Source organism: Propithecus coquereli, unplaced genomic scaffold (assembly GCF_000956105.1).
Source record: "Propithecus coquereli isolate 6110/MARCELLA unplaced genomic scaffold, Pcoq_1.0 Scaffold34, whole genome shotgun sequence".
In the NCBI taxonomy this organism is placed as follows: Eukaryota; Metazoa; Chordata; class Mammalia; order Primates; family Indriidae; genus Propithecus; species Propithecus coquereli.
Window position 1 is genome coordinate 8575987 of NW_012149063.1, and position 23065 is coordinate 8599051.

Here is a 23065-nt window from a genome sequence, read left to right on the forward strand (position 1 = left end):
GCACAACAACGGAGGAGGGATGGAGAGAGAGAAGCTAGATCATGTTTGTAGATCATGCTTAGGGTACAGTGAGAAGAGTTTAGATGATGACCTGTTAAACATTTGAAAGTAAGGAAGTTCAGATCACTCTAATAGTACTTAATAGTTTGGCATTCGTCATCTATACTAGTCTTAATAATCAGAAATAGGAAATTTTACTACTCTTTCAACAACTAACTGCTCGTTATAACAATATCAAAAAAAAGTTTCTATTTAAAGGATACTACATGATTACAAGCATGTCACCTGCTGTAATAATTTTACTAATCCCCCTTTAAACTTCTTCTATAAATAGTTCTCAAATCTGCTTGATTCTATCATTAAATTATATTTATCTGAGGCACTCATTTTCCAGCAATGTACAACCCAATTTGAATGTTTTATAACAAGACTCTACAAGGTGTTAACTAAGATGTCTATGGGCCAATAACATACCAAAAAAAACCTGATTAAATTCATTTTTTTAAAGATTATATTTCATAGTTTCAGCTTCCTGTTTCCTTAACATATATTTATATACATACATATAATAAAGAAAAGCTGATGAGAAAAACTTGGGCTTGATTCTGAACAGCTGTATTATTATTTTAATTACCTTATCTGCAAGAGGAAGAATTTATGGCCCATATTTCACAAAGATGTCTATAATAACAAACGTTACCATTTACCTAGTATCTAATTATCAAGCAGTGAGCTAGGCACATTACATAAATTATCCCTCAAAAATAGGTAGGTGACTTGCCCAAGTCTGCAGACATAGAATTCAAGTCCAATTCTGCATGCTCAAAAACTCTGGTCACTATACCAAGATGCCTGAGACCATTAATAGACTGGGTTCCTTAAAAATACCTATTATATACAAGATACTAAATCATAAAAATAAATTATTAAATGCTAAAAAATATTTTATTTGATTTTTAATAAACTATGTACAATGTTGAAACATTAGCCAGACACACCGTTCTTACACAGATATAATATATTCCTCCCTTTGGCATAATAACCTGATTTCAATTTTTTTCGATATTGGAGAATAAAGATAAAAGGATGCTATAAAAGATAATCACACTATATTTAAGGTCCAAGAATTACCATTCTGGGTAAAATTTTTTTCCCAGTTATTCCTCAGTACAAATATCAAATCCAAAAAACTGCCCAAAACTGCCTGTTCTCACAAAACTTGTTTCTGAAAGTTAAAAATTACAAATTGGCCTAAGATGCTCCTGAATCAGAAAAATCTAACCTCTGATTAGAACCTCTAAATATTACTATTTCTCTGAATGTGGAAGGCAACGAGTCTGAATAAAAGCATCATAATTTGCTCTAAGCAGAATCTACAGATTTATTGTATTGTGACCTTGACTAAGGTTTGTCAAGTAGCCAAGTCATCCACCAAGATACTGTTTGAAGAAGTCTAGGTATTTAACAAAAAGAAACTGCTGCCAGATTATTTTTATTTTCCTTAACAAAATACACATAAGAGCACACAATTCACTTATATATCATCATTTTACAAGTATAAATAATGTTCAGAATTCAAATACAGTCAAATGCAGAGATATTTCCTATGTTACTATGTAAACATAAACTAATTATCTACATCATGTGCCTCTGGCCCAGCTGCAAAGTAAAAGATATCAAAAAGAAATACTGCACTTGACTATACAATTGCATTCTTATTAAGAATTCATACCAATGTCTATGTAGTTACAGTTACAACTTTCGTACCACTTAGCTTAATGTAAACACCTAAATAGACATTTCCCCTGCTAGCAAATATCTTAAGAGTTAAAATTCTATCCATTTTTAATAATGAAGTATTCAAAATCTTAATTGGGTTTCATTTCTTAAAACAAACACTATTAGAGAACTTATTCCTAACCAAAGTTCTTCCTATGTCAAAATGCATATTTACAGGTTATACATATAGAAAACAAAAATGTTATTATGTTTGTTTACTTTTAGAATGGACAACAAAAATCTAAAAGTTATCTAAATAGCGTAGGTCTCTGTACATTGAAAAGGATCTTACTTCACTGATATCACTTGCTTTTAATTTTAATACCCAGTAGATGTAACTTTGACATGTTTAAATAGCTAGGCAACCTGAATTCAAATGATACCAAGTATATTCTTAGAGGGGCAGAAAAAAAAAAGAGTACCACTTAAAAAGCAATAACGGACATCAACAAGACTATAAATATCTGGTTGAAGGCACATGGAAGCATTTACTACTTTGCCATCAAAGATTCTTCACTTGGTTCAGAATTAGGAATAGAGTCATCTCTGGAAACTGTTGATTTGGCTTCATTCATTGAGGTTTCCTCATTCTCGGTCTCTTCTTGTTTCTCCTCTGGTTCCTCTGAGCCAGATGCTTTTTCAATCACTTGGTTTGTCTGCTCTGCGGCTGATATTTTGTCATCTGTCTGCTCTGTACTATTATCAAGAACATCTTGTTCTTCTACAGATTCTGAAAAGATAAAGATTCAAAACTTTAGGAATACCTAAATATTAAAGCTGCTAAATAAGGCAAGCAAAAGATAAATATACACACATACATACACATACACATGGACTAAGAAACAGCATTGTCTAACATTATCCTTAAAATCTTTAAAAATAAGTACCTAACTCCCTATATAGCATACCATTTATGAGTTAGTATGATTGAAGAAAAAAAAACTGGAGGAAATAAACCCATAAACATACTTTTATCTAATTTCCCATACTTTTATACAAAATAAATTCCTAAAGACATGTTTAAAAGTTGAATGTTTGAAAATCAAAGTCCCAACAGAATTATTAATATTTACTATAAGACAACAGTCCAGCATACAAAGCAAATGTATTAATTCCCAGACTATATTTTCCAAAGGAACTATTTCCCTTGTGTCCTGGCCACCCTGAGAGCAATGTGTAAATGTATACTTTTTTGTGCGTGTGTGTGTCGGGCAGTGCTTTCTCACACGGATATTATACATCTCTATTACCCAAGGACTCAGAAAGTCAGAATCCACCTTTCCCAAAGGCATGACAAGTCTCCCCTCATCCCTTTGTAAGACAAATCCTCTGTGTTTAACATCTGGGTCAGAAGATGCTACATACCTAGCATCCTAAGCAAGGAAAGGGAAGGGTCATTTTCCCCCATCTCTATAGAAGAAGCTAAGTAAGGGTCTCGGTCCCTATCTGAAAATTTACTCCCTTTACGTTCTCTTTTTGAGTTTTATTAAATTAAAATCCCTTAATAGTAATTTAATAATAAGAATTTTATTAAATAAACTGCCTTTAATTCTTTGAAATTTAAGGAAAAGGATAGGGAAGGGAATGACAAGAGCAGACAAACTTTGGGTTGCCCAATTTCCAAGTCAAAGATAAAAATCTAGCTTTGAGGTATTTGTTTTGTTTTTGTAATAAATAGCAATTAATATCCTTGCTAGGAGAAATATGGCTAAACCATGTCAGCTAAGCAAAAAAGCAGATTTTCCTACCCTCATAAAAGATCCCTTATGATATATTACTAATGTTATTGATTCAAAAAATCTGGAGGGAAGGCCAGCCTACTTAGTAAAAAGTTCTAGTTAAGTTCCTTATATAGTACAGGCCAGAGTTTGCTAAATAAATAAAATTAATTAATAGTTTTATAAAGAAATTATGGTTATATGCACACATGCTAATGTGAAAGTCTTAGAAATTCATGGTTTTACCATACCAGTTTTAATAAATACGAATTATCTACAACTCACAGACTCTATGCCGAGACTTTAAAAATATTTAAAGAGAATTACTTCCTTAAGCAGATACCTTGGACTCTGGTTTGCAGAATTAATTATAACCACCTTTTTCCTATGTATATGTAGAATAAAGGCCCAAATTCTACCATTAGGGACATCCAACTTAATGAGGTTTTACTGTATGAAAACTTCATATAATCAGAAATAGTAGTGAGGAATGTTTATAATCATATTTGTGCCAAATTTTATAAAAACCTTGCTTGTATCTTAATAAGGAACTTAAAATGGCATTGCTGCACAACTTGAAATCTTAAAAAAAAATCCAAGGTAGAAAAGCAGTAAGTCACTCAAGTTTTGTGATTTCAATGTTCCAGGGCGCGAAGGAAAAACAGAAAGGGCAAATAAAACTATGAACATTTACAAATCATTTCTCCTACAACAGCAAGCAAGTTCTTCCATGGAAAACTTCAGGGGTCACCAACCATTTGTAATTCTACCCTCACAGAATTTATCCAGGGTAGAATTTAAGAGTCATGGTTTTCCACAACTCTCTGGCCACAGAGCAATATTTACTTGGCAAGGACTTACAATTTGTTATAGTTTAGTAAGCCTTCTGAAACAAACCAATAAAGCCACAAGAAATAGAAAAGCAAAAAGCTCAGAATCCAGAACTCAACTCACCAATAACACTGAACAAAGGCCGACATAGTTTGTCATATTCTGACAGACTGCCTCAATACTGTACTGAAACAGGAGATGTATCAAAATTCAGGCTTATCATATTAAAGTTTTGTGATGTTACTATTTGCCAAAATAGACCCTTTACTAATCGAAGTCAATTTAATTTAAAATTTATGAAGTCTAAAGAAGCTGTTAATACAAAGAAGAAAACTATAATAGTGGAATTTTTAAATGCCTGTAATATAAGAATTCAATGTGCTGTCATAATTAGAAAACAACAGGATATACAAAGTTTTCCGGTCAATATCATACTGTATTTCAGAGAATATATGGAAGACTAAAAAATTGGTGAAATGGCGGGTGGAGTTTGAAAATAATCAAAGAGGCTCTTAATGACTACTTTTCTTCCTGTGGGTTAATTTGCAGTAAAGCAATTTTAATAGCAGTAATGTATGTGACATGATGCCTATAATGCAGATATTAGCTAGTCTAAATAAGGTAGGTACTGGATGTTTAGATCCCAATGCCATTTTGTGAGAAGTCATCGAACAAATTCTAAATAACTAAGTTTAAAAGACTAACAGAGAATTACATAACAGTTATTTCATAACTAAAGCTGAGTGCTTTATAAGGTTATTCAACGTATTCCAAAAGTATTTATTTTATTTCTACGGGAGAGTATCATCTGCCTATTCTAATAGAAACAGTAAATTTTCTCCGTGAAGTTGTAGTTTAAAATAGCTTGGTGGTATAAAATACATTTCAGAAGATGTTAATATTTGGGGATGAAATACTACAAAAGAAACTAGGCTTTGTGTTTGTGCTAATTAAACAGCCCTACTCTTCCCTGTATGGCCCAGTTTAAGATATGAAACAATTACCTGAATGATCTAATTCCTTCTGTAAGAAAAATTTTAAAATCAGTTTTGGCATCTATAATGCCAAGAAAACAACATACCACAATGTGATAAAACGAAAATGATCCATGGAATTTGTTTCTTTCACTACTCCTTCCACCTGTCCCACCCCCATCCCAATACTCTTGAGAGAGTAGTTTTTCCTCCCAAATAACAACAATTGTCTTCCAGTTGTTTGGGCAAAGCTTCAACTCAGATAGAAAACTCAAACTCATAAAACTGAGTATAACTGTATAATGAATACCACTGCTTCACCTATAAACCACACACATGCGAAAACATGTAGGAATAGCACCACCTTACCTTTAGGTTTTTATTCTAGCTCTTGAAAGAATAATTTTGTAAGAAAATTAAAGAGTAGTCTAGCAAAACAACTTTACATATTTTTGCTTTGCTAAAACATCAAAATTTTGCCTTTTTAATACCTTAGTGCTGACTATACGTGTAGACTATAAACTTACCCAAAGGAACTTTGTTAAATTAAAATTGGCAATTTGTCTTTGAATGCACAAATTTTAAATAAGGCAGTTTTTACACGATTTTCCTGCCTCAAAGAAAATGGTCAACTAATTAAGAAACAAAGGCATGAATTTCACACTAATTCAACCCAATGACTCCATGAATAAAATTCAATTAAATTATAACCACCCATGAGAAAATAGGTAGTATTTAACATAAAGAATATCATTTAATTATTTACCATTGGTGAACAAATCAATTAGACAAGTTAAGAGTTTCATTATTAAGCAATGATCTAAAAGTAAACTATTAGGTGAAGGTGTTTTAGAAAAGGGAGTCAGAAAGCCAAAAGATCTCTATCTAAAACAAACATGCAAAAACATACTACAAGCAAGTTTACATCTTGAGTAAATATAAACAAAGGTACAAGCTTTTTGGATCTGGTATATGCACAGAATTCAACAAAATTTACATTATCAAATAGTTCAATTTCTTAGAGCATCATAACAAAAATACTAAAAATAGAATTTTCCCTGGTTCTACACAACTTAGTGGTAACAGTATTGTGTGTAAAAGAAAGGAAGGACAGAAAACAGATTAACAAGATAAATTTCACCTAATATAAATTTTACCTGATATTTTGATGGCATTGATTAGATGTCATGAGTTTTATTATTAGCAAGTTATTTCCAGTTGGATTAAAAAACTTATTTTATATTAATTATATAAGACCTAGACAAACACAACTGAGCAATGAAAACACGATACTGACATTTTTTAAACATCATAGCCAAAAATCACTGCACTAGTATATGAACAATGCAGAAATCTAGTACTCTAATGATTAACACATATGACAAAAAGAATGCTATATACAGGTATTTCAGAAAGCATATGTTTGTTTAAAAAAGGCAAAACTGATAAACCACTTTAACGTAACTTAGTGGAGATTCACATATTACTGTACTGTAATTTAATCATAAAAGAAACTGAGGAACCCAAAAGTAGTTCATTTCTTGACATACCATATCTAATATGCTCTCAGAGAAAAAAAAAAAAAATCCATATTCTTAATTTCTTGTGTTTCGTTAATAATCTATTACCAAAGCTTCTGGATACAAAGTTCTAGAAAAAAATGTTTGCTTCAGTTTTTAGCACTATGGAATTATCAGGCCCTGCCTCAAGTTTTGTCTTCACCTATTAACATTACCTTATTGGGGTTGAGTTTGACACAGTTAGACTTCATTCCGGAGATTTCAGACAGAAAAGGAATTCAAATGAGCAATTAATGGGAAAAATTTCTTCTAGGTCTCCATCTTTGATAAAAACTTCCTAAGATTCCATGTTTTTATGAAGAGTGGTCCAGAAATTATAAAAGCCTTGTGCCTCATCCTAAATGCAAAATCTTTCAGTATCAGAATCCAAACAAAACTTAATTTCCAGTCTTACATCATAGATTGAAAAAAACGTTTCTTCCATTAATTCTAGATTATTCATATAAATGGTTACTGCTGTTTATGGAAAAAAAAGTTCAGACGGAATAAAGTTACCTTTTGGTTCCATCTGTAAATTCAATAGCCTAATCTCTACAGTTCCTGTTGCTATCAAGGAGCTATTTCAATGTTTTTAATAATATATAGATTAAAGCAGGAAAGGTTTTTTTCAGATCTCAAGTTTCTGCATCATCTAATAATTTAGAAATCAGAAATCTAAAATCCCAGTTACATTGGCTGTTAGCACAGAGTAGATGGTTGAGACAATACAGTCTTACTTAAAAGTTCATTTTAATCAAAAGAGTATGCCACCAGTGTTCAAAACAAATGCAGCTTCCTCTGTTCATCAGAAATATTTCTAGTAATTTACTAAAGGAATCCAGCTTGAAATCCATAACTCTGTGTCACAGTGTTGAGATAGGAGTCTTGAGAAAAATTTCAGTCTTCTGGAAAGCCAAAGAAGAAAAAGAAGCTCATGGCCAGTTTGGTGAATCCAAAGAGAAGTATGAAAGTTACTACTCTAGAAGCTATCTTAACCAAATGGAATGGTTGCTTCAGTTTTTAGCACTATGGAATTATCAGACACTGCCTCAAGTTTTGTCTTCACCTATTAACATTACCTTATTGGGGTTGAGTTTGACACAGTTAGACTTCATTCCGGAGATTTCAGACAGAAAATGAGACATCTGGGGTATTGCTCCTCCTAGATTAGATGAGAAGGAAAGGTATAGCTGGGTGTTGTTTGCTAACTATCCATCTTGACCTTAGCAGAAGATATAAAGCATGGGACTCATTATCAAGATTTTTATTTTGTTGGCCATTTTTTCCTTTTCTTTTCTTTTCTTTTCGTCCCAATTACTGGCTTTCAAATATTCACTTTAGCTTTCATAAGCAAGGTTACTCATGGAAAGGACTTCAAGTTTTTCCTTTAGGCATCTTCAGATGAAATCCTTTAATTTTCAGTTCCAAGAGGCTGCAATGGCAAGGCAGGCGGTTTGCATGCGACAGCATGTGGCTCAGAGCATGACTTAAGCGAGAGAAAAAAATTTGACTGTGTTCGGAGTTGATGTTGCAGACTTGGAGAAGATAAATGTACTGATTCAGTGTTGGAAGTATTACAGGCCTCTGTCATAGCTATCTGTATTCAAATTCATTTTGAAATTTGTTAGTAAGCCAAAAGCCAAGCCCAATTCAACACACATATTTTAGGTTCACTCTTCCAAGTCTAAATAAAAAGATACTCAAATCTTATGCTAAATTTCTGATATCTGAAAATTCACTGTCTCATATAATATCCTCAGTTAAAGCAATTTTTATAATATTCAATGTTTTATGAAGAAGAAATTAAATATATGCAAATGACAATTCCTAAAAATTAAAATAATGAATACTGACTGGGAAATAAATTATGCAAACTAAACTTCCAATATGCCTTTTTTTTCTGCACCAGACATAACCCCTAAATGTCATGGCCTGTGTCATAATTTTAGCAATCTCCATAATTTACAGCTGCTTAACAAAGAGCTCCTGACCAAATATTAATATTGTAGCAAGAAATAGTTGGCAATTAATAGTCAAATCTTCCATCTTATCTTTTCCATTTTTTTATGAAACTTCCCCAAGAATTCCTAAAACAGAATTGTAAGATGAATTCTAAAACCCAGTAAATTCTAATGAATTCAGTTTCTCTAAAATCATTACATCAAAGGCAATGTTAATCTTGTGGACCTCTATAAATTGTTTGTTTCAATGGAATACAAGTTCTATTCATATAGTCATTCAAAAAAGGCAATGGTGACTTTACAATTGCAAAGTTTCCTGTTTTCTGGTAATTTCTACCAATTCAAGTGGTAGACATAAACCTATTTTATCAATGTTAATCAAAAATCTTATAAGTATTTTATACTCTGAATGGTTGTTTCATAATTCCAATAATCTGCTTTACCTAGATGAATTGAAAAAAAGATCCCATGAAAATACTGCTAATCAAATCTCCCAGCAGTTTTTAGAAGAGATTATTCCTTAAACAATGTTTACCTAGTTGGTGCTAGATGCTGTTTATCACAATATAACCTGCATATTAAAAGTGAAACACATCATAGCAATCACACAGGAGGCTATAGTATCAGAACAACAGCTGATATATACATGCTGCAAAATCTGATAAATTAATCCATTCTTATCTAAAAGCATTAGGCTTTATTGTTAAATAGCACACATTAAGATTCAAAACTGTTTAAATAGTCATACCTTCATTAAATTGGTTCTCTGATGAAAGCATACTTCCTGATGGCAAGGGACCAACTGAACTTGAGCCTTCCAATGCCTGCCTCTTCTCAAAACTGAACTCTGGAAGTCTTGGAGCCTGGGGTCTGGTTTTTCTTGCAGGATTCAAGAAAAAACAGTAGGCACATCGAAAAGCTGCAGAAAAATTTTTTTAAAAATAAGCAAAACCAAAAACCAAAGAAAGTTCAAGGACTAACCAGATAACTCACATTATTACTTTTGCAGATGTTCAAAGAACACTTCAAAAGTTACTTATCCCTTGTGAAATTCATATGTTAGTTTAATAATATTATGGTAGGTATTCTAACCAAAGCTAACTTTAAAGCATGCTTCCTAATTATTATTAGAATTAGAATTTAAATTTTAAAGCAGAAAAGGCAGAATAAGATACATAGCAGGTTAACTATGTAACAGGTTACATAGCAGGTTGACAGCAAAACAATAATAATTTAATATTAATTAATATTACTAATTAATGAATTAATAATCACCAGAATCATTATGTATTTTAAAATTGAGAACCTTGCTCATTTGCCCAAGAAAATGTAGTATGTCATATTTCAGAACCATAAATAATTTACCACAGTTGTTTTTAATAGTGGCTACACATGAGAATCATCTACTGAGCTTTAAAAAAAAAAAAAAAGTTGATGCCTGGACCCCACCCCAGATCAATTAAAGCAGACTCTTTCAAGGTGAATTCTGGGTATCATAATTTTTTTAAGCTCTTCAGGTGATTCTGATGCACAGTGAGATTTGGCATAGAGATTATACATTATATGAGGAAGACAACGTTGTCTTCCCTGCTTTGCTCTGTGTACTAAAATAAGGACAATATGCCTAACCAATATGTACAGAGATAGTATCTAAAACAAGATGACATTACATGGAAAGTGGCATAGAATAAAATGTTTAAGAGTAAAATATTTAAATCTAACTACCCAATAATTCTTACCAATATATTCAAATTCCTCCTTCAAAGCCATGCCATTATGAGAAAAACACTGCTGACATATAAGGGCATACCTAAGCCGTTGGAAAAAAAAAAAGGAAGAACACACCAGTTACAAATGCAAAGCTCATGAAACTATTTTAGCCATCATGGCTAATTTATATTTTAACATAGTTAAATATGCCATGACAGATTAGATGTTACTTAGTAAACCATAAACAATACTCTTTACATAAAAGGAACATTTCGATGATTTTAAAATATAATTTATACACCAAATTTAAAATCATTTAAAACGAATATATCCTTACTAAGTTAGCAGAAACATATCTGATAACAGAACACTTGAATTTTGGTGTTTTCCAATGTATATTCCCGGGGATGAAATCCCCCAAATCTGTGGTTAGATAAGACTGGAAAAGATGGAACCCTTTTGGAGATTCACAATAAATATTATTAAAACCTGACTCTGAGAAGTCTTGCAGTTAAAAAAAAAAAAAAAAAAAATACATTTAATTTTCTTTAGTCTGGTCCAAAGGTTAATTTCTATACATGATGATTCTTATACCTTTCCCAGTTACACTTAAATATTGTCCTCATTGTCTATTTACATACTTTCTCTGTTCTGTGTGTATGTAGTCAACAAATATTTGGCTCTATCAAATATCATTCTGGTTTTGAATAACATAATTTATTATATTAACATTAAATCATAGTCCCTTTATTAAAATTATAATATTAACTGGTAAAGTTGTCAAACATCTACTCTACTATCCTATGAACTTTTTTAAAGTCTATACTTTGTCAATTGCTCTGCACATATCATACCTATCTTCCCAGAGTTAGTGAAAGGATCAAATAAGGTAATAATTGGAAAAGCATTTTTAGAACTGTTAAGTGCTAAACACATGCAAATTGTTCTTAACATTACTAAAAGTATTACCATCACCAAGTCCAGTACTGATACCTATAAAACTCCATTTCTGGCCAGGCACGGTGGCTCACGCCTGTAATGCTAGCACTCTGGGAGGCCGAGGCGGGCAGATTGTTTGAGCTCAGGAGTTCGAGACCAGCCTGAGCAAGAGCGAGACCCCGTCTCTACTAAAAAAAATAGAAAGAAATTATCTGGACAACTAAAAATATATAGAAAAAATTAGCCGGGCATGGTAGCACATGCCTGTAGTCCCAGCTACTCGTGAGGCTGAGGCAGGAGGATCGCTTGAGAGAGTCTGAGGTTGCTGTGAGCTAGGCTGACGCCACGGCACTCTAGCCCGGGCAAAAGAGACTCTGTCTCAAAAAAAAAAAAACTCCATTTCTTACAAGCCACCAGGTTTTTACTATTTTTGTGTCTTCAAGTTTAAAAGTTTCATTTAAAAAATTCAATTTCTCTAAAAATAATCTTAGAGCAGAGTTAATATGTTTTACAAATGGATTTTATCTAGACTATTTTGTCCAAATTCCTACTGTAAAACAATATGTACTCTTTTGCAGAGCTATAAAATACTCTATTATATTCTAAAATCAGGAAATAGAAACCACAAAACTGTGGAACATATAGTGCAGCACACACACACACGATGACCAATAAATCTTTTCATTTTCATTTATCTACCACCCTAGTAAACATTACCTGTTCTGTGGACCATCACCAACTAAATATTCAACAATTCTATCCAGAGCACCTCGTTCTCGGGGGAGAATGGGTCTTGCTAAAGGTGGACCTGGAGGATGAAGACCTATTAAATACACAAATACATAAAAATTTACATGTATAAAACATACATATATATATAATTTAATTCAGTAACCAAGAACTACCTATGCTTTTTAGAACTCTTAAAAGTTCTAACAGTAAAATATTAATTCTTATAAATCTCTGTAGAACATTCAAATTTTCATTAAAAATACTGCCCTACCAAAACATATTTAAATATGTGTTATATCAGAACCACCAATATAATCTATTAGAAAATGAAACTGGTTCTGTAAAAACCAGTTACATTTGGTTCTGTAAAAACAAATTTTTAAAAATGCCCAACTCTTAAAAGCTTATTTAATACATTAGGGGACTTCCATTTTGGGCCATAATAAAGTAACAGGGGTCAGATTTACCTTCCCACATAAAGTAACTAAAAAACTGTGCAGAACATATGAAGAAATAGTTTTAAAGACAGTGGATATCAGGTAATGTAGGTTAATGTTCACTGAGAGACTAAACACAAAGCATGCCCTACGCCTGCCCCCATCTTATTGCCTAGAGAGTGTTTCCAGATATCTGCACAAGAACAGTAAACCCAGGTGAAGTGTAGCAGTCTCTCAGAGTACAGAGCTGGAACTCTGGGGAGGCCAAGGTAGCTCTAGTTCACAGGAAAGAGTACTGAAGAAGAAAAAAGGCACAGAGAAAGAACACCACAGATCTGCAAAGAGTCTCCCATAGTAATAAGGAGAATATTGATTGGTGCATGCATGTGATGAAACTATCTGAGGATCAAAACAGAACCACTCAAAAAGATTAAAGGAAACTGTTCACATAAGGGCAAGAATATTGCTTGTTTCCACCAGCAAGAGTGGAAAACTTCTTAACAGACAGGTCATTGAGTCAAGTATTCAGAAGAATATCATATAAGAGTTTAAAAAATCCAGCATTCAATAAGGTGAAATTCATAATGTCTGGTATTAGAACAATACTACATACAGTAAGATAAATCAGTTGAAATTGACCCAGAAATGATAGTGATGATTGAATCAGTAGACAAAGATGTTAAGGCATTTATTATATTAATAACTATATTTCATATGTTTTGAGAATCTAGAGGAAAGATTCAGTATTTTAAGTAGAGACATGGAAAAAATTTAAAACACCCAAATTGAACTTCTACAGATAAAAACTATAACATCTAAGATGAAAAATCCACAAATGATGTGAACAGCAGTTTAGACATTGCAGAAAAAAAAAATGTTGGTGAACTTGAAGATGTATCAATAGAAACCATACAAATGAAACACAAAAAAGATTAAAAATTTTTTTAATTGAAAAAATCATCAGCAAGCTGTGGAACAACCTCAGGCAGCCTCATATACACGCAATTGGGGTCCAAAAAGAAAAGGAGAGAAATGAAAAGAAAAAAAATATTAGAAGATAAATGTACAAAAATTTTCCAAATTTGATGAAAGCCATAAAACCACAGATCCAAGAATATCAACAAATCCCAAGCACAAAAAACATAATTTTACCACACAACAGAGCATCATCAAGTTTCTTAAAACCACTGATAAAATCTTAAAAGCAGCCAGAAAAAGATACATTATGTACAGAGAAACAGAGAAAAGAATGACAGCAGACTTCTCATTGGAAAGGATGCAAGCCAGAAGACAGTGAAACAGTATCTTTAAAGTTATGAAAGAAAAAAACTGTCAAATGAGAATTCTGTATCCAGTGTAAACATCTTTGTCAAATGAAGGCAAAATGAAGACTTTTTCAGATATACAAAACTGAAAGAATTCATCACTAGCAGAACTGCATACACTATAAGAAATATTAAAAGAAGTCCTTCAGGCAGAAGAAAAGTAACTGTAGACAGGAAGCAGGATCTACACAAAGGAATAGACAATTTGAAATAGTTGCTATGTGGGTAAATATATAAGACTTTTTTTTATTCTTTAAATCTCCTTAAAAGATAATTGATTGCATTGTATTAGATAGTATAAGTAGTCTACAGATAATTTAAAGTACACAAGAAGGGAGCAGGTGCAGTGGCTCACACCTGTAATGCTAGCACTCTGGGAGGCCAAGGTGGTAGGATAGCTTGAGGCCAGGAGTTCAAGACCAGCTTGAGCAAGAGCAAGATCCTGTCTCTACAAAAGTAGAAAAATTAGTCAGGTATGGCAGCACACACGTGTAGTCCCAGCTACTCAGGAGGCTGAGGCAGAAAAATTGCTTGAGCCCAGGAATTTGAGGTTGCAGTGAGCTATGGTGACACCACAGCACTCTAGCCTGGGCAACAGAGCAAGACCCTGTCTCAAAAAAAAAAAAAAAAAAGTACATAGGAGGATGTATATAGTTTATATGTAAGTAATACACCATTTTATATAAGGGACTTGAGAATCTGTGGATATTGATATCTGCTTGGGTGGTCCTAGAACCAATCCCAATCCCCATCCCCCATGAATCTATGTTCTTTTCAAGTGACCAGAAAACATTTCCCAAGACATGGCATTCTGGGTCATAAAACAAGTCTCACTACATTTAGGAAGATTCAAATAAGAAGCAATATGTTTTCTAACCACAATAGAATTAAATTGGAACTGAGCAATAGAAAAATATCTGAAAAAATCTCCAAATATTTAGAGACTAAATCACGTACATCTAAATAACCCAGGATTCAAAGAAAAATCAAAAGGGAAATTAGAAAATATTTTGAATTGAATGAAAACCAAAAAAAGTACATCAAAATTTATGATATGCAGTAAAGCAATACTTAGAAGAAAATACATCACACTAAACACCTATATTACAAAAGAAGATAGGCCTAAAATCTATAACTTCAGCTTCTACTTTAAAAAACTAAAAAGAAATCCAAAATAAGCAAAAATGAAAATAAACAAAAGACATAATAAAGATCAAAGAGGAAATTAATAAAGTAGAAAATATAAAAATAATAGTGAAAAGCTGGTTCTCTAAGATCAATAAAACGATAAACCTCTTGACTGATAAACCTTAGACTAATCAGGAAAAAAGAAAGAAGATACAAAATACTAATATCAGAAATGAGAAAGAGAGCATAACTCCAGATTATAAAGGTATTAAAAGGATAATAGGGAATATTATGGACAACTTTATGTCAATAAATTCTACAAGTTAGATGAAATGGACAAATTCCTTGAAAGACTACCAAACTACCAAAGATCACTCAAAAAGATAAAGATAACTATTTGATTTACTAAAATTTGTTAAGAATTTTTATATCTATGTGTCATATTCGTCTATAGTTTTTCTTTAATTAAAGAAATTGAATCTTTAGTTAAAACAGCAAACAAACCTTTCCACAAAGAAAACACCAGGCCCAGACATTTCAACTAGTAAATTCTATCAAACATTTAAATTAAGGAAGAAATAATACCAATTCTACACAAACTTGTCCAGAAAAAACAAAGACGGAATACTTACTCATACCATGAGGCCAACATAACTTTGATACCAAAACCAGACAAAGATACGTGAAGAAAAAAAAATACTAACACCAATATCCCTAATAAGCATTGATGTAAACATTTTTAACAAAATGTTGGCAAATTGAACCCAACAATATACATATAAAACAATACATCATGATCAAGTGAGATTTATTCCAGGAAAGCAAGTTGGTTTAACATTTAAAAATCAATGTAATTCACTATATAAATAGATGTGAAAACAAGGAAACAAACAAAACCCAATATGAACATCTCAATAGACTGAGAAAAGCATCTGACAAAACCCATCATCTATTACTGATAAAAATCTTCGGCCAACTAAGAATAGGCAGGCACTTCAACCTGATAAAGGGTATTTATTAAAACTAAAAACCAAAAACCCTAGAGCTAACATCATGCTAAATGGTGAAAGAATAATAGCTTTTCCAATAAGATCAACAAATAGGCAAGGAAGTCTACTCCTATCACTTCTATTCAACATTGTACTAAAGTAGAGTTCTAGCTAGTGTAATAAGGTAAGAAAAATAAAAGGAAACCAGATTGGAAAGGGAGAAGTAGAATTTTCTTTATTCACAGATAATGTAATTATCTATGTAGAAAATATTATGTAATCTATAAAAAAGTTACCAGAACCAATAAATGAATTTAGCAAGGTTAGAGGATACAAGATCAACATAAAAAAATCAATTGTATTTCTATATATACTAGCAATGAACAGTTAGAAATAGTTAATAAAACAATACCACTGATAATAGCATCAAAAATATGAAATAATTAGATGTAAATTTAACCCCAAAATATGCAAAACCTATAAAGTGAACACCACAAAACATTGCGGAGAGAAATTAATGACCTAAATAAATGGAGCGTTATACTGTGTTCCATACAGTACATCTAATATAAGTTAGGCAACATCAGAAAAGACTAATGGGGAGTAGAAAAAGAACATAGAATTTAGTTAATTCCAAAACAATCATTATATAAAAACAATAACAAAAATAAAGAGTTACACATTCAAACTTCATGAATTGTAACTCTATGACCTCTAAAAACCAAAAGAGAACTTTTTGCAGAAGAAGAAGGCACTGAGAAGAAAGTGAGAAAATAAATAAAATGAGATGCTTGCCTTTGTAAAAAATGACAGAATGAACATAATATAGTGGGCAGCAACAGAGGTTTACTTGGAGACCTCACAGAAAACTGAAACAAAATGGAACCCTGGTGGAATAAGCCTTGCAATACAAGGATATAAGTGTCTCAAAATGTCTGTGACAAAAACTTTAAAGCATTCAAGTTTACTTTAGGACAGTAATACTATATTATTTTAAAGTATTAATAATTTAAAAAAGAGATTTGCTTTGTAAATAATCACAAACCTAAAAGGTAAACGGATATCAAAATTACAGCTATTAGTAAACAAAAGTTAGGTTCTGGAACAAGTTCTTCGTATTACAAATAAAGCATATTTTTAAGATTTCATCAGGTAAATTATTGCTTTACTTGTGGTAAAAAGATTCAATTATTATCACTGAAAAATAAACTTGAATCCAAACATTGGCATACCTCATTATCAAATTTGCAACTTGAATAAGCAAGTCACATTAGATTTTGAAAGCATTTAAGCCAATTTAACTTTTGCTGGAGTGTTTTACTTCTACATATTTAAAGTGAACATGTCCATAAAAGAATCTGGATATATAAAACAACAGATTTCATAAAAATATCTTAAACTTCATGCACATTAATAACCTTCAAAATAATGCATCTTCATACTCATGCTGTTATGGACAACAGTAATTAATACAAACATCAAAAGCAATCATTGTAGGAATACTGGTCATTTTTATACAGCTTGGCAAATTATCAAGTACCTGCTGGTTATTAATTTTCAGACATATGGGAGCCCTGTGGTAATACACATTAAATTGATTCTCTTCCACAAATATGGTATAATGAAAAAATCAATAATAAATCACTTAACTCATTCATATTTTTGGCAATGTACAATTTACACAGTCTTTCACACAAACTGCTTAATAATTAAAAACTTCAGTAAAACGTTATATTTACATGATCATGAAATTTAGTCCATTGTTCCTTTTATAACCCTAACCTTACATGTGCAATACAGTTTTTATTACTAATATAATTTGCTAAACTTTTATCTCTTTAAAATCATTTAGATACACAAATGTATGAGATTCATGCATTTTCTACAAAATTAGTTCTTTCATTAAACAATCAGGAATTTAAACTAACAATCATGAGTATCTCAAATCAACCAGATAACTGAAAAATGAGTCATTTTCAATTTAACTTTTCTCAATTTCATAAAATACATGGCTACCTTACAGTGTTGTCATTATATGTCAAATTTAAAAGTATTTTTTTAAATAGCTACTTTAAAAGTTACAAGATTTGTACACATTTCTTTTGTAGTCAGCTTTCTTAATTTGTTTATAAATTAAGTTTTCCAGTCTTATAAAAACTTATGTTGCATTTTTAAAGGAAAATAAGAAAAAAAATCTACCATAATAAGTAATATTTAAATTTCTTAGTGATTTTATTACATAAATGCTCTGATTACCTGACATCAACTAGCTTAGCCTCAAAATCATTATAATTTATGTTAGTAATTAGTCATGAAATAATAAATTATTCTAAATTAGAATTAAATAACCTAAAACAAAACAAACAATTTATTATCATATGCAGTAATCCAACACAAAAATCTACATAAAATAATGTGAACTGCTAAAGCAGGAGACTTCTATGCCCCAATCACACTCCAAAAGAAACCACAGGATAATATAGTCTGTTACACTCCAGAATTGGATCTTTCCCTAAAGAGCTACCACAGTGAAAAAAAGAGGATCCAAGAAATAAAATAGTTAAGGGAATATGTTCATTTAATAGAACTTTATAACGTATCTATCAGAAATACTAAGGTTCTATGCCTTAAAAAAAAAAAAAAAGAAAAGAAAAAAAAATCTACCAGCCCATATTAACAAAAGTAATACTGTACACTACAATGCAGGAATATTCTTCCTGAAATATATGTGCAGGGTTTAGCAAAAAACATGAATACATTCCAAAAGTGTTCTCTCCCCATTTTATATAAATCTGGAGTTATTCTAAAGTTGAATATAAAAAGATACACTATACTGTTGACTACACAATACTACAAAGTTTTATTGCCATTTAAACAAAGAAGCCGTAACAGTTAAACGAGCTCAAGAAATAGGTTTCAGTATCACAAGGTGCCAGCTGTAAAGAGTTATGGCTAATTGAATATGGAACTCCTGCTTAATCAGATAACTGCTCTGCTATTTCCAAATGAAATGCCATTTCCACACTGTCTGAAAATGGCCTGTTTTATTGGTAACCAGAGAAAACAATATACACTGTAAATAACATTAAGTGCTCTGTTTACCCATTCCAGGCACTGAAGTAGCAGGGGATCCAAGATGTCTTGGTAACAGATTTGACGGTAGAGCTGGAGTAACAGTCCTTTCTGGGGGTCCACCAGGGGCTGAAGTGTCCTTTGGTGGTCCAGGAGATACTGGAACTTGTGGAGGAGGGCCCTGGTTAGGGCTTGCTGGTGTTGGAGAAAGGTTTCTTTGAGCTGCAGTTCGCTGACGAATCTCTGCGAAAAATAAGTATATACACTAGATTTAATATCCAATATACCATATTAGCCAATACCACAAATGACTTACATTTATTAAAATTTTGTGGCACCAAAAGGCATTGCAGAGTCAAAACTGCTTGTAATAAGAAATCTATAAAATGTAACACTGAAAATAGAGTGCTACATTTCTTAACTTACAATTCAATTGCACATGTTTATACAAGCTTTTATCTAAGTCTATCTACTGATATCATTTTTTAAAATAAATTTAATAAAATAAAATCATCACCCAATTATATGTCATGTCTCTTTACAGTAAACCTTTCTAATTATGATAAAGGAAAAAAATTATAAGAATTAGTGAAAACTCCAAATTGTAGATTTGTTTTTCAAGATTCAAAAAATCGGTAAGTTTAAGAAATAAGTGAATAAGTATATTCTGGAATGATCAAATAATTTACCAAGTAATTAATCTAAGTAGTCATAAAAATGCCAAAAAGCTATTCTTTACTATTAGGTACCAGTCCCATTCTCCTTTATGATACTGATAACTTTTTGGCAAATTTCTTTTTGCCCAAATACTCAATTAAGGAAAACTTCCACTCTGCATAAACAATGTTTCTTCATAAATAAATTTTAGTTTATAGTTGGAGAAATTACAAGATTCTCGATAACAGGGGTTGGCAAATGTGCCAACTCCAGGCTGCTGCCTGTTTTTGTAATTTTATTGGAACACAGTTCCGCTCTTTTGTTTACATATTGTCGATGGCTGCTTTCAAAGAGTTGAGACCATATGATCCTCAAAGCCATTTACTATACTTACTACTTATCCCTTTACTGAAAAAGTTTCATGACTCATACTTGATAATGTAAAATTAAATTCTATCGATCCCTATTCCCACCACTATCTTACTTGAATGGCAATGGTAAAATCTCAAATAAAGAAGCCCTTATACCTTTTCTGTTTTTTTTTTTTTTTTTATGGAGACAGGGTCTTGCACTGTTGTTCAGACTAGACTGCAGCATCATCATCATAGCTCACTGCAACCTCAAACTCCTGGGCTCAAGTGATCCTCCTACCTCAGCCTCCTGAGTAGCTGGGACTACAGGCACATACCACCATGCCCAGCTGATTTTTCATCTTTTTGTAGAGATGGGATCTCACTATGTTACTCAGGCTGGTCTTGAACTCCTGGCCTCAAGTGATCTTCCTGTCTTGGCCTCCCAAAATGCTAGGATGTCTCCTAGCACTTTGTAAGTTTGGAGGCCACCATGCCTAGCCCTTGTAAGTTTTTAATTCTACATATCACAGTAAATTATCAGAAATCCTGAATAAGTGGGCTGAAACTAAGTGAGTTATATTTTAATTGGCATGCTTAGTAAAAGTACATACTTCCAGAGCAAAACACGTAGGCTCTATTTGACAGTTAAAAATTTTCACGAAGAGTTCATTGCAATTGAAAGCAGAGCTCTAGTGTTAAATCTCAATTCAACACAATCTACTCTACTAGCCAAGAACCCAGGCCCTACAGTCAGAAAGGTTTGGTTGGAACCCTGGCTCTGGCTACATGACCTCATGGGTTACTTAACTTGGACAAACCTCTTTTATTTTACCTACAAAATTAAGATAATAATATTTTGAACTCACAGAATTATTATGAGGATTAAACAAGATAATGTCTGTAAGCTGACAGCTCACATTTACTGAATATTTAATATTTCAGATGACTTTTCACACTATTTTCAAATGATTTTAGCTATAATTACTGGGATCAACTAATCCATTGATTCATAAATTAGTCTCTAATCAAGTCACTGCAATAATAAATTATAAGCACATTATCATTATACAAATGGAATCATCTTTATATTTTGCTACTTCTCATGTAATTTATATAGAAAATTTCAGATATTACCTATAATTATCATCATATCTCCTACAAATTAGGTGGTCACTTAATTGTTTTTTTACTCACAGGGAATACCTTCATAGGGGGTTACATATTAGAAAAGCCATTAAATTCTGCAAAAGGTACTGAGATCAATGAAATCATATTAAGATTTGGTAGCTTAAATGGTTAATTTAAAAAATAAGGTATCAAATACTGTGAATCATTGGTTAGCCAATTTTCAGGTAAAGTATAACTCAAAAAGTGACATTTTTCTTCCAGATAAATAAAAGTTTAGCATTGATTAGACTATATTAAAAGTAGCTATTATCCTTTTACTCCTTGAACAAAGACTTCAGACTGCTTCCTCTGAATGTGCATTTATCATGTGAAAATATCCTAAAATACTTTTAATATCACTCATATACTACTAAAAAGTGAGATACATAATTAACAAAGGACATCATGTCTAGCATTTCATAAAAGAGATTTAGCTTAGTATTTCTAATTCTAAACTTAGGCAAATGGAAAAGAGTCTTGAAAGGGAAAAATGTGGTTTCATCATTTTCAAAAGAAAAGCAGGTAACAAAGGGTTACAATATCATTAACAGCTTAAAATAGTTAGCAATGCAGTACCAAATCTATATTTGGTAAAATATTATAAAATATTCTGGTAGTTTCAATTTAAAATATCTAAGATTTATCTACTTTTAGCTACTTGTTATTCATAAATGTTTTGTATGAATTACACTAAAAAGTTTCTAGTACTCAACAAAATAATCATATTGGTTACATTCAACATTTCCTACATTTAAATGTAAAATACAAACCCCCACAAGTTAGCAAGCATTCCACATGAATCTGGCAAAAAATCATAAGTAGTGTGCCACAAGGTCCATTTTGGACTGAAGGATGTTTCAACATCCTTATCAATGATCAATCAATGACTCAACAAAAATCATGCTGAGAATTATGACAAGTTTATATGGGATTTAAATTCAAAATGAAGTAATAGGCCCGTTAACCAAACTCTCTAGTCTCTGAAGATAGGTTGGTTAATGGGTACAAAAATATGGTTAGATAGAAAGAATAAGATCTAGCATTTGATAGTATAGCAAGGTGACTATAGTTAACAATAATGTATTGGAGAGTTCAAAATAGCTTGAAGAAGAATTGCAATGTTCCCAACATAAAGAAAAGATAAATGTTTGAAGTGATGGATATCCTAATTATCCTAATTTGATCATTATACATTGTATACAAGTATCAAAATATCACATTGTACCCCAAAAAGATGTATGATTATGTATCAATAGAAAAATGAAGCATACAGAATCAAAATGAGATTTATAAAAAATTACATTAAACAAAAAGAAGAAAACAAAGTTTATAATAGTGATATAAAAGAACATCATTATGCAAAGCAGAAACTCTGGGATCAAACAGTCTTAATTTTAACTCTACCCTGTTTACTATTAATAGATGTGCATGCAGCCTTTTCCAAGTCGATGACATCTCTCGGTTCAGCTTCCTCATAATGAGAATACTTACCTCTTATAGTTGTAAAGATTAAATGAGAAAATCAAGACAAAGAACTTAGCCATAGCACATGAAAAGTACTTAATAGGCAATAGCTATTAAGAGAAGCAGTTTTTGCTATGCGGGGTCTTCTCTGGTTCCATACGAAGCATAAAATTAATTTTTCTACATCTGTGAAGAATGATGCTGGTATTTTAATAGGAATTGCATTGAATCTGTAGATCACTTTGGGTAGTATAGTCATTTTAACAATGT

At 31.8% G+C, this 23065-nt stretch overlaps 1 protein-coding gene across 1 annotated transcript in view; it reads right to left on the reverse strand.

Annotated features, from left to right (window-relative positions):
* Positions 1-2071: 2071 nt before the first annotated feature.
* The window catches only part of KIAA1715 (KIAA1715 ortholog), a 73839-nt gene continuing 52845 nt past the window's right edge, over positions 2072-23065 (reverse strand). Inside the window, 5 exon segments of the mRNA XM_012650784.1 lie at positions 2072-2509; positions 9571-9741; positions 10562-10632; positions 12189-12294; positions 19185-19397. Of these exon segments, the coding sequence (XP_012506238.1) occupies positions 2271-2509; positions 9571-9741; positions 10562-10632; positions 12189-12294; positions 19185-19397 (800 nt within the window). The 3' untranslated portion in view covers positions 2072-2270.